The sequence below is a fragment of the Populus alba genome, chromosome 17 (genome assembly GCF_005239225.2).
Source record: "Populus alba chromosome 17, ASM523922v2, whole genome shotgun sequence".
In the NCBI taxonomy this organism is placed as follows: domain Eukaryota; kingdom Viridiplantae; phylum Streptophyta; class Magnoliopsida; order Malpighiales; family Salicaceae; genus Populus; species Populus alba.
Window position 1 is genome coordinate 18,843,342 of NC_133300.1, and position 10,902 is coordinate 18,854,243.

The 10,902-nt window shown below is 33.5% G+C and overlaps 1 protein-coding gene and 2 pseudogenes across 1 annotated transcript; all 3 read left to right on the forward strand.

The window, feature by feature from the left end:
- Positions 1–1,994: 1,994 nt before the first annotated feature.
- LOC118037080 (GDSL esterase/lipase 1-like) lies at positions 1,995–3,932 on the forward strand (annotated as a pseudogene).
- Positions 3,933–5,616: 1,684 nt separating this feature from the next.
- On the forward strand, positions 5,617–8,181 carry LOC118037079 (GDSL esterase/lipase 1-like; annotated as a pseudogene).
- Positions 8,182–9,428: 1,247 nt separating this feature from the next.
- On the forward strand, positions 9,429–10,730 carry LOC118037073 (GDSL esterase/lipase 4-like). The gene is made up of 3 exons (XM_073405567.1): positions 9,429–9,444; positions 10,124–10,359; positions 10,455–10,730. Exons 1-3 carry the CDS (start codon positions 9,429–9,431, stop codon positions 10,713–10,715), a joined length of 513 nt encoding a protein of 170 aa, XP_073261668.1. The 3' UTR covers positions 10,716–10,730.
- The last annotated feature ends 172 nt before the right edge of the window (positions 10,731–10,902 follow it).

A 10,902-nucleotide genomic window follows, 5' to 3' on the forward strand; every position in this document is an offset into this window, starting at 1 on the left:
ATATAGAATATATATACTAAAGGGCTTCAAATCTCACATTAAAAAAAAAAATTTTCCTCCTTTAAAATATATTAATATATATATATATATTATTTTTAATAATATTAAAATATCAAAATCATAAAAAAACATTAAAAAATAACTTTATTTAATGTTTTTTCAAAAGATAAAACATATATTTAAAAAACATCTAAAGGCGAAAGTTCACCGCATTCTCAAATATGGTATAAATTAATCTTATGTGTTTCCTTAGCAGGTTTGTTAAAGCAAGCATTAACTAATGTAGAAAACTAGTTTCTTGGCATGCAAGATTCAGGAATTAAAAAAACAATATTACTAATTGATCACTAAATCATGACTTCTACCACATACAGTTGTGAGCTACGTGGTGAATACTATAAGAGATGGTACGAGGGAAATTGATCAGGCCTAAAAAGTCAGGTTTTGAGTTACACATATTGACATTGATCAACCCGAATCAACCCAGAAAAATTAAAAAAATATATATATTTAAAATTTTAATATTTCATATGAAAAAATTAAGAAAAATCCATATAAATGTAGGCTAAACATGTTGTAAATAATAAAGTTTAAAAGATTATTTTAAAAAATTTTGTATCCCACAATGAAAAAATATTATGTTAGTATGTTATCATTTTAAATTGAAGTATTTGAAACAAAAAAGATTTTTTATCCCACATTAAAAAACATAACTTTTTTTTTTTACGAATATAGAGTATATATACTAAAGGACTTCAAATCCCAAATTAAAAAAATAATTTTTTTCTTGTGAACATAAAATATATATATTAAAGGATATCAAATTCTATATTGAAAAAATAAAATATTCTTCTAGTATTTATATAGTAAACTTTGAAAAGAGTTAATAACTAACTAAAAAAAATATAAAAAAAGAGGGGTTTTTGGCTAAAAGAAAAACCACATTTGAAAAAAAAAAAAAAAAACGAGTCTCATCCGGGTCTCCCGGATCATGTGTTAATTGGGTTTTGCAGGTTTTTTACTTATCCTGATTTTTTATCTTATCTGGACCGGTCCTGTCACCGAGTTGACTTGCTAGGTCAGTCCAGGTTTAATAACTATACCCTCACCTCTTAATTTTTTTTAACCTTGAGTATGTGTTTTTCTATTTCCATGGCTTATTGTTATTTTGATGGACTAAAAGGTGGCCATGTGATAGTTTATTTTTCTTTTTAATTGAAATGTTTGAATTAATATTTTGATTAATATATGTATTTTTGCACCCATGCCCACATAAGTTTCTCATACAACAACAGAGGAAGTCATTGATTTTTACACCAAGGAGCATGGCTCAAAGCAATTGTAGCGAGTGAAATTCGATCCTGAAATTAATAGGGAGCATAAGCCCAAGATCTTTACCACTAAAATATCCCCTTGAGTTTCAGTCTAAAAAATAATGTTATAATATGTAATCCAAGACATTACAAAACTAACTCTGTACAAATTAATTTGACCTCACAAAACACCTCATTACAAAAAAAATAAAAAGAAAATTATAAACAGCTCTTTTGCAGATTACAGCAGCCATCTTTGAACAAGACCAGTAGTGGCATGAGAAAATCCATTTTTGTAAACGCAAGTCATTATGGATCATAAGAAAGAGTAAGTACATGTTTGAAATTGTGATGTGGTATGTTTTAAAAAATATTTTTTCCTAGAAAATATATATATATATATATATATATATATATATATATTATTTTAATAATATTAAAAATATCAAAATCATAAAAAAACATTAAAAAATAACTTTATTTAATGTTTTTCAAGATAAACATATATTTAAAAAAACAACTAAAGGCGAAAGTTCAGTACGGCATCTCAAATATGGTATAAATTAATCTCATGTGTTTCCTTGGCAGGTTTGTTAAAGCATGCATTAATTAATGTAGAAAACTAGTTTCTTGGCTTGCAAGACTAGTTTCTTGGCATGCAAGATTAAGGAATTAAAAAACAATATTACTAATTGATCACTAAATCATGACTCCTACCACATACAGTTGTGAGCTACGTGGTGAATACTATAAGAGATGGTACGAGGAACATGGGGAGACTGACGGTCGGAGTTAATAGAGAGTGAAGAACTAGAAACATGGGGAGATCAAGGTCCAACATTTTATGTTTCTTGGTGCTCTGTGCAAGTTTTCTAGTCCCAGCAAGCTGCCACAGTTACTCTCATGGTGCTTTATTTATCTTCGGAGATTCCTTTTATGATGCTGGGAATAATATCTATCTCAACACTAACATTCCCAAACTAAATATCTTTCCATATGGAGAGACATATTTTAAGCATCCCACAGGAAGGGCTAGTGATGGTCGATTAATTCCAGATTTTATTTGTAAGTACAGTACTTTGCAATTTTTCTTCTCCCTTTTTAATTTCTGCTCTTTTCTTTCTGTTTTGAATCTCGATATTGATCACTAGTTAATTAATAGATTCTTTTCTTTACAACTTATTATTACTGACACAATATGTTTTTGGCAAAATGATTCTGGTAACTTTGTTCCAGCTGAGTTTGCAAAGCTACCATTAATTCCACTATATTTACAACCCGGCAACCATCATTTCACAGATGGAGTCAACTTTGCATCAGGGGGAGCTGGTGCTCTCGTCGAAACTAATCAAGGACTGGTATGTGCTCCATTGCTAAATCATTCCTGCCTGTTGGACTGGATTTAGCTTGAATAAATCTGTGTGCATAAACCTGAATTCATATAAAGTTATCCATCTCTTAAGTTGCATGATTACTTATACTATATATTTTTTTTCATTTTTCCCGCTTGTTCCTTCATAGATTATGGACCTTAAAACTCAATTAAGTAATTTCAAGAATATGGAGAAGCAGCTAAGGCAAAAACTAGGAGCTTCAGAAGTTAAGACATTGTTATCCACAGCTGTTTACATCTTCAGCATTGGAACTAACGACTACATGGTACCTTTCACGTCAAACTCCACTGTGCTTCAATCCTACTCCAAAAAGGAGTATGTCAAGATGGTTATTGGCAACATAACAACCGTGATCCAAGTAATTAACATGTTAACACCATATGAATTAATTCTTTGTTTCATTTTCTTCCCCAAGTTCATCAAACTAAGATTGCATTAATTTTGGTGTCTCAGGAAATTTATAAAGATAGGGGGAAGGAAATTTGGGCTATCAAAGTTGCTTCCTTTAGGGTTGTCCACCAATCTCTCGAGCACTAGAAATAGTCAGAACAGGTGGCTCTGGCTGCATGGAAGAAGTTACAGTGCTTTCAAAACTACACAACAGAGCACTCCCTAAAGCTCTCAAAGAGCTTAAGAGCCAACTAGAAGGATGTACTTATTCAATTTTTTTGATGCCTACACTGCAGGGAACTGCAATTTTCAATTAACCCTTCAAAATATGGTGAAGCCTATAGCTTACAGAGTTTCCTTTATCTGCTGATATGATGTGAGGACTATCTGATTCCATTTTCACATTTTTGTGTTGAAGGTTTCGAAGAGGTGAAAATGGCATGCTGTGGCAGTGGTCCATTGAGAGCTTCCATTACTTGCGGCCAGAAAGTATACCAACTGTGCGATAACGTTAGCGAATATTTATTCTTTGATGGAATTCATCCAACCGAAAAAGGCCAACTATCAGTTTGCAAAGCTAATGTGGGATGGGAGTCCTAAAATCGTCAAGCCTTACAACCTGAAGACACTGTTCGAGAAATAGTTCGAAACTTATTCCCAGACAGGAGATGACTTTGATTACCCGTTCTGCGCCTCGAATATGATTCAATTTCATGCTTCAAAGCCAAGTTGATTCAGGCTTTAGACTCTACCACTGAATTCTAGATTTGAATTGCTTGAATTGTATTTGTATCGGACAATAAAATTTCTTATGATAATTTGAAAAACTTCATCATGAGTTCTGAGTTGTTGAGGAAACAATATCACTTGGGACAATCCTAGAAGCAAATCAAACTTCTACGCAAAAAATCATTAAAGGTATAAAGGGGTTCAAAACCAGATTGCCTCCTTTGAAGCTAAATTCAAGCAAATAAATGACCCTAATATGCATGATTTAGAACTAGAGGTTAAAGATGGCATGGGGAAGTTCGAGCAATTAATTGGACAATCCTTTTATTTTTTATTATTGTTTGTTTCTCATTTTGACTTGTTTGTCTCACGCTTAACAAAGAATGATACTTGCATTTGAAGCCATCAATTTGATGACAAAATCATTTTTAACTTAAAATATATTAGTTTGATGACAATTTCTTTCAAATAAATTTTTTGGTTTCAAGTAAAACCCGATGGAAACTTTTATTTGAATGGAAACTTTTCAAGCATAGCTTATCAATCAAATATGAACAATAATTTTCCTTCGAATCTTGTTTCAAGTAAAGCTCATCATTTAAATTCCAATTTTCTTTTTAATAGTATTTTATTTTAGAGTAAGTCTATCAATTCGATGGTAATTTATTTTTTATATAATATTTTTTATTTCAAGTAAAGCCTATTAGTTTAATAATAAATTTCCTTAATGTTATATTTTTTTTTTCTCAAATTATGTTTTTTTATTCAAGTAAAGCTCATCAATTCAGTGATAATTTCTCATAAAACACATTTTTATTTCAAGTAAAGTTCATCAATCTAATGAAAATTTTCTCTTAAAAAACATTTTTATTTTTTTAAAAACCTCATTAATAAGTTGACAAGAATAATTTCTTTTAAATTTTCCATAGAGTAAATTCCATCACTTGGATGGAATTTTTTTTTTTCAATTGGCAATTTTTCAAGTGAAGTCTATAATTTCGATGACAGTTTTCTTTTCCATAGCATTTAATAGATTTTGATCCCAATTTGATTATTTCATTCTTTATCCGACGAATCCCAAGTTAATCCTGTCATTTTTATTTATGTGTATCCCAAGTCGAGCCCTTCATTTACATGGATCTTAAGCTGATCATATCATTTCTTATCTGAGAGATCCCAAGTTGATCATATTGTTTTTGTTTGCATAAACTTCAAGTTGATCCCTTTATTTATATGGATTCCAAGTCAATCCTTTTATTTCTCATATGATGGATCATCTCAAGTTGATCAGTTCATTTATATGGATTCAAAATTGATCTTTTCATTTCTCATCCAACAAATCCCAAGTTAATCTTGTTAATCTTGTTTGTGTGGATATCAAATTGATCATTTTCTTTTGCTCTATTGTGGCATTATTAGACACCATGTGTAGCTTTCAAGAAAGAAAATCCCTCTTTTAATGTGATATATATTTTTTTTCTGTATAATTTTTCTACATAAAGTTAAATGAAAAAGATTTTTTAAAATTCTGTATATAGTGAGTATTGTGAAGAGAGGACAATTGTCAAAAACTTGTCTTATTTTTTTAATTTTTATTTAAAGATTAAAAATTTAAAATCGAAAAGGTTTGAAAACAAAAGATAGAGGGGCTTAGTTTCGGAGTAAAGGGGGAGAGAAAACTCCAAGGGGAAAATCAAAAGAAAATTTTGAGAAAGAATATGAGGAAAAAATGAGAGAAGAGATTGATGAGAGCCTAGAGAGAAAACACAGAAACAGAAAAAAGAAAACGAAACAATAGAAAACCATTAAAAAAAAAAAAAATCTTATGTACTAAAAACAAGAAAAAAAGCCGCCCCCTTTCGTTTTTCTTTGACCAGGGTCCAGAATCCATGAATACCCCACTCAACACCAACTCATCCACAAAACACCACCCAGCCTCTAGAGCCTTAATCCCCGACGAGAAAAATAATCTCCGCCCAAATTTACCCACAAACAACCATCAACCCAAAACCAGCAGCAACTCCTCTTCCCCACTGACCAGAAGCAGCCAACAGAAACTATTACAGACCCACCGTACCATTGCTCACTTAGTTTTTGTCTACGTATTATAGGGAGATTGAGGATCAGAGTTGATAGAGAGTGAAGAACTAGAAACATGGGGAGATCAAGGTCCAACATTTTATGTTTCTTGGTGCTCTGTGCAAGTTTTCTAGTCCCAGCAAGCTGCCACAGGTACTCTCATGGTGCTTTATTTATCTTCGGAGATTCCTTTTATGATGCTGGGAATAATATCTATCTCAACACTAACATTCCCAAACTAAATATCTTTCCATATGGAGAGACATATTTTAAGCATCCCACAGGAAGGGCTAGTGATGGTCGATTAATTCCAGATTTTATTTGTAAGTACAATACTTCGCAATTTTTCTTCTCCCTTTTAATCTCTGCTCTTTTCTTTCTGTTTTGAATTTCTATATTGATCACTGATCACTAGTTAATTAATAGATTCTTTTCTCATAAGCCATTTAATGACTGGTTTGACTTGTGAAAAAATACTCTAAAAATTGTAGGAAAAAAAATGAAGCTGAATGTATTATGGAGAATAAGTAGATATTGAGGGAAAGATTTGATCAAGGAACATATTGAGGATTCGTACTGTCTCTCTTGTCATACTGAAACTTGGCATCATAGTGTTTTAGACAGAGGAAGAACAAAATAAATGGGGGCCCGTGAGAAAATTACAAGGATTTATACATTAGGTGAAGGTAAAATAACTGGAGTTTTGGGTGCCCTGTTTGTATTTTTAATTTAAAGACTCCCAAGTCTAAGACTCAAATTCAGCTTTATGAAAAATTTGGAGGGCCAAGGTTCCTTCAAAGCAAGTCTACATACCACGCCCAATTCTAACCGCATCCTTCAAATCTAGTTCGTTTTTGTTTGTTCTTTACAACTTATTATTACTGACACGAAATGTTTCTGGCAAAATGATTTTTGAACTTTGTTGCAGCTGAATTTGCAAAGCTACCATTAATTCCACTATATTTACAACCCGGCAACCATCATTTCACAGATGGAGTCAACTTTGCATCAGGGGGAGCTGGTGCTCTCGTTGAAACTAATCAAGGATTGGTATGTGCTCCTATTGCTAAATCATTCCTGCCTGTTGGACTGGATTTAGCTTGAATAAATCTGTGTGCATAAACCTGAATTCATATAAAGTTATCCATCTCTTAAGTTGCATGATTACTTATACTATATATTTTTTTTCATTCTTCCCGTTTGTTCCTTCATAGATTATGGACCTTAAAACTCAATTAAGTAATTTCAAGAATATGGAGAAGCAGCTAAGGCAAAAACTAGGAGCTTCAGAAGTTAAGGACTTTGTTATCCACAGCTGTTTACATGTTCAGCATTGGAACTAACGACTACATGGTACCTTTCACCTCAAACTCCACTGTGCTTCAATCCTACTCCAAAAAGGAGTATGTCAAGATGGTAATTGGCAACATAACAACCGTGATCCAAGTAATTAACATGTTCAGACCATATGAATTAATTCTTTATTTCATTTTCTTCCCCAAGTTCATCAAACTAAGATTGCATTAATTTTGGTGTCTCAGGAAATTTATAAGATAGGGGGAAGGAAATTTGGGCTATCAAAGTTGCTTCCTTTAGGTTGTCCACCAATCTCTCGAGCACTAGAAATAGTCAGAACAGGTGGCTCTGGCTGCATGGAAGAAGTTACAGTGCTTGCAAAACTACACAACAGAGCACTCCCTAAAGCTCTCAAAGAGCTTAAGAGCCAACTAAAAGGATGTACTTATTCAATTTTTGATGCCTACACTGCCGGAACTGCAATTTTCAATAACCCTTCAAAATATGGTGAAGCCTCTAGCTTACAGAGTTTCCTTTATCTGCTGATATGATGTTAGGACTATCTGATTCCATTTTCACATTTTTGTGTGAAGGTTTCGAAGAGGTGAAAATGGCATGCTGTGGCAGTGGTCCATTGAGAGCTTCCATTACTTGCGGCCAGAAAGTATACCAAATGTGCGATAATGTTAGCGAATATTTCTTCTTTGATGGAATTCATCCAACCGAAAAGGCCAACTATCAATTTGCAAAGCTAATGTGGGATGGGAGTCGTAAAATCGTCAAGCCTTACAACCTGAAGACACTGTTGAAGAAATAGCTCAAAACTTATTCCCAGACAGGAAATAACTTTGTTTACCCGTTCTGCACCTGGAATATGACTGAATTTCATTTTCTTGCTTCGAAGCTAAGTTGATTCAGGCTTTAGACTCTAGCACTGAACTCTAGAATTGTATTTGTATCGACAATAAAATTTCTTATGCCATTGAGATTCGTAAGTTTCTTACTAATAAATGAGCAAGATCAACATACGTAAAGCAAGAATACGATGATCTTCTTTTTAAAGCCAAAACTCTCATTCGGAATTAAACCTCTTAGCTTTTCATTTCTTTAGAATCCATGTGAGCCATGCATTTTCAAAAGATGTCAAAATTTTGGGACAAACAACCAACGCCCATGATAGCAAAACTTCAAAAATTGTATCTTTGTACTTGAATAACATGGTTTTTGTCTTTAACCGAGAAATGAATTTTGCACTTTGTTTCAAATTTACATCTCCACAATTTATTTTATTGATTGGACCTACTTCAACAAGATGGTTACGATTTGTGATTTGATACTAGTTATTCATTTTTGAATTCCCACATAAAAAAATAAGAAAATAAAAAAATATATATTAAAAAAATATTCAAAAGAAATCTAAAAAATAATAGGAACAAGAAAAGTATTCTGGAATGCCCTTAAAATAATTAGAAATTGATTGATGAGGTTCAAAAATATAAGAATTAAAATTTGACAGTATATTTTTGATTGATGAGAGCTTTTTGACAAGGAAAATTCAATTTAAGAAAGAAAAGTTCAAAATCATATGTTTATAAATTCAATTAAATTTTATTGAAAGTTTAATTGAATTTATGGAGGGTTTGATAGCAAGAAACAATTGTTTTTAAGTCAATCTGGTCTTTATTTGTAAGCAATTAAAGTTCAAGGGGTCAAATTATAATTTATCTAAGGACTTCACTACAAAATTGTAGAACTTGAGTGACCAAACTGAAAGTGGCCATTTCACATCCCAAAACGGCGCCGTTTTAAATGACATTATTCATCATCTTCTTCGTTGCACCAGGGAACCGTTTCAGCAGAGGAAACAACTAGCCCCAGCTTCTAATACTGAAACGTATGGCATTTATTCGGCTATAAAGCCAGAGAAAGAAACGCCTGCTAAACGTCCACGAAAGAGACGCCGACCGTTACCGAAAACGCCTGCATCCTTTAGCTATAAAAGCAGAGGAGGGACCGAACCAAAGAGAACAGTGGAGGAGGGAGAAAGAGAGAAAAGAGAGGGAAAAAGAAAAGGAAAACACAGAGAAGGGAGGGGAGGAAAAAGGCAGAAAGAAAAACGGGGAGGCAGAGTGAGCAGGACAGGAGAGAAAGTGGGGAGCAGTAAAAAAAGAAAACAGAGAGGGAGTAGTAGAGGAGAACAAAGGGAAAGAAGAGGAAAAACAGAGGAATGGGAGAGAAAAAGAGTGAGTACAGGGAGAATAAAAAAAGAAACAGAGGCAGACAAGAAGGAGAACTGGGCAACATAGGGAGACGGTAAAAGAGAAACAAAGGAACAGAAGCAAGAGAAACCCAACAGCAACCAGCATCCATCGCTGCTGTCCCTTGACCTGCAGAACCAGAGGCAAGGAAATAAAAGAAAAAGAAACCGAAGCAAAGGAAGAAACACAGAGAGAAAGTCCAGAAGAACAAAAAGAACGCAAGAAACTAAGACCAGAATTGTCATCATCTTCAGTTTTCTAGGAACCAGGTGCGTTCGTTTTCGTTATTCTTTTATCTGCAAATGAGGCTTGGGCCCAGCATGTAGGCCGATTTGGGCCCAACCAGAAAATATATGTGATTTTTCCTCGTATTTTTCTTCTAAATTTTTCTATTAAATTTTGCTTCAGGTGCGACAATTTACATGATCTGAAATTGATCATTTCATTTCTTATCTAACGAACCCCAAGTTGATCCTGTTGTTTTTGTTTGTGTGAATTCTAAATTGATCCCTTTATTTATATGGATTCTAAGTTGATCCTTTTGTTTTTTTGTCCGATGGATCATCTCAAGTTGATCCTTTTATTTACATGGATTCGAAGTTGATCTTTCCATATCTTATCCAACAAATCCTAAGTTAATCTTGGTATATTTGTTTATCCTAAGTCCTACCTGTTGGACTGGAAACTCAATTACGTAATTTCAAGAATATGGAGAAGCAGCTAAGGCAAAAACTAGGAGCTTCAGAAGTCAAGACATTGTTATCCAAAGCTGTTTACATGTTCAGCATTGGAAGCAACGACTACTTGGTACCTTTCATCACAAACTCCACTGTGCTTCAATCCTACTCCAAAAAGGAGTATGTCAAGATGGTTATTGGCAACATAACATCCGTGATCCAAGTAATTAACATGTTCCGACCATATGAATTAATTCTTTATTTCATTTTCTTCCCCAAGTTCATCAAACTAAGATAGCATTAATTTTGGTGTATCAGGAAATTTATGAGATAGGGGGAAGGAAATTTGGGCTATCAAAGTTGCTTCCTTTAGGTTGTCCACCAATCTCTCGAGCACTAGAAATAGTCAGAACAGGTGGCTCTGGTTGCATGGAAGAAATTACAGTGCTTGCAAAACTACACAACAGAGCACTCCATAAAGCTCTGAAAGAGCTTAAGAAGAGTCAACTAAAAGGATATACTTATTCAATTTTTGATGCCTACACTGTAGCAACTGCAATTCTCAATAACCCTTCATAATATGGTGAAGTCTCTAGCTGACATTGTTTCCTTTATCTGCTGATATGATCTGATTCCATTTTCACATTTTTGTGTGAAGGTTTCGAAGAGGTGAAAATGGTATGCTGTGGCAGTGGTTCATTGAGAGGCACCATTGTTACTTGCGGCCTGAAAGTATACCAATTGTGCGATAACGTTAGCGAATATT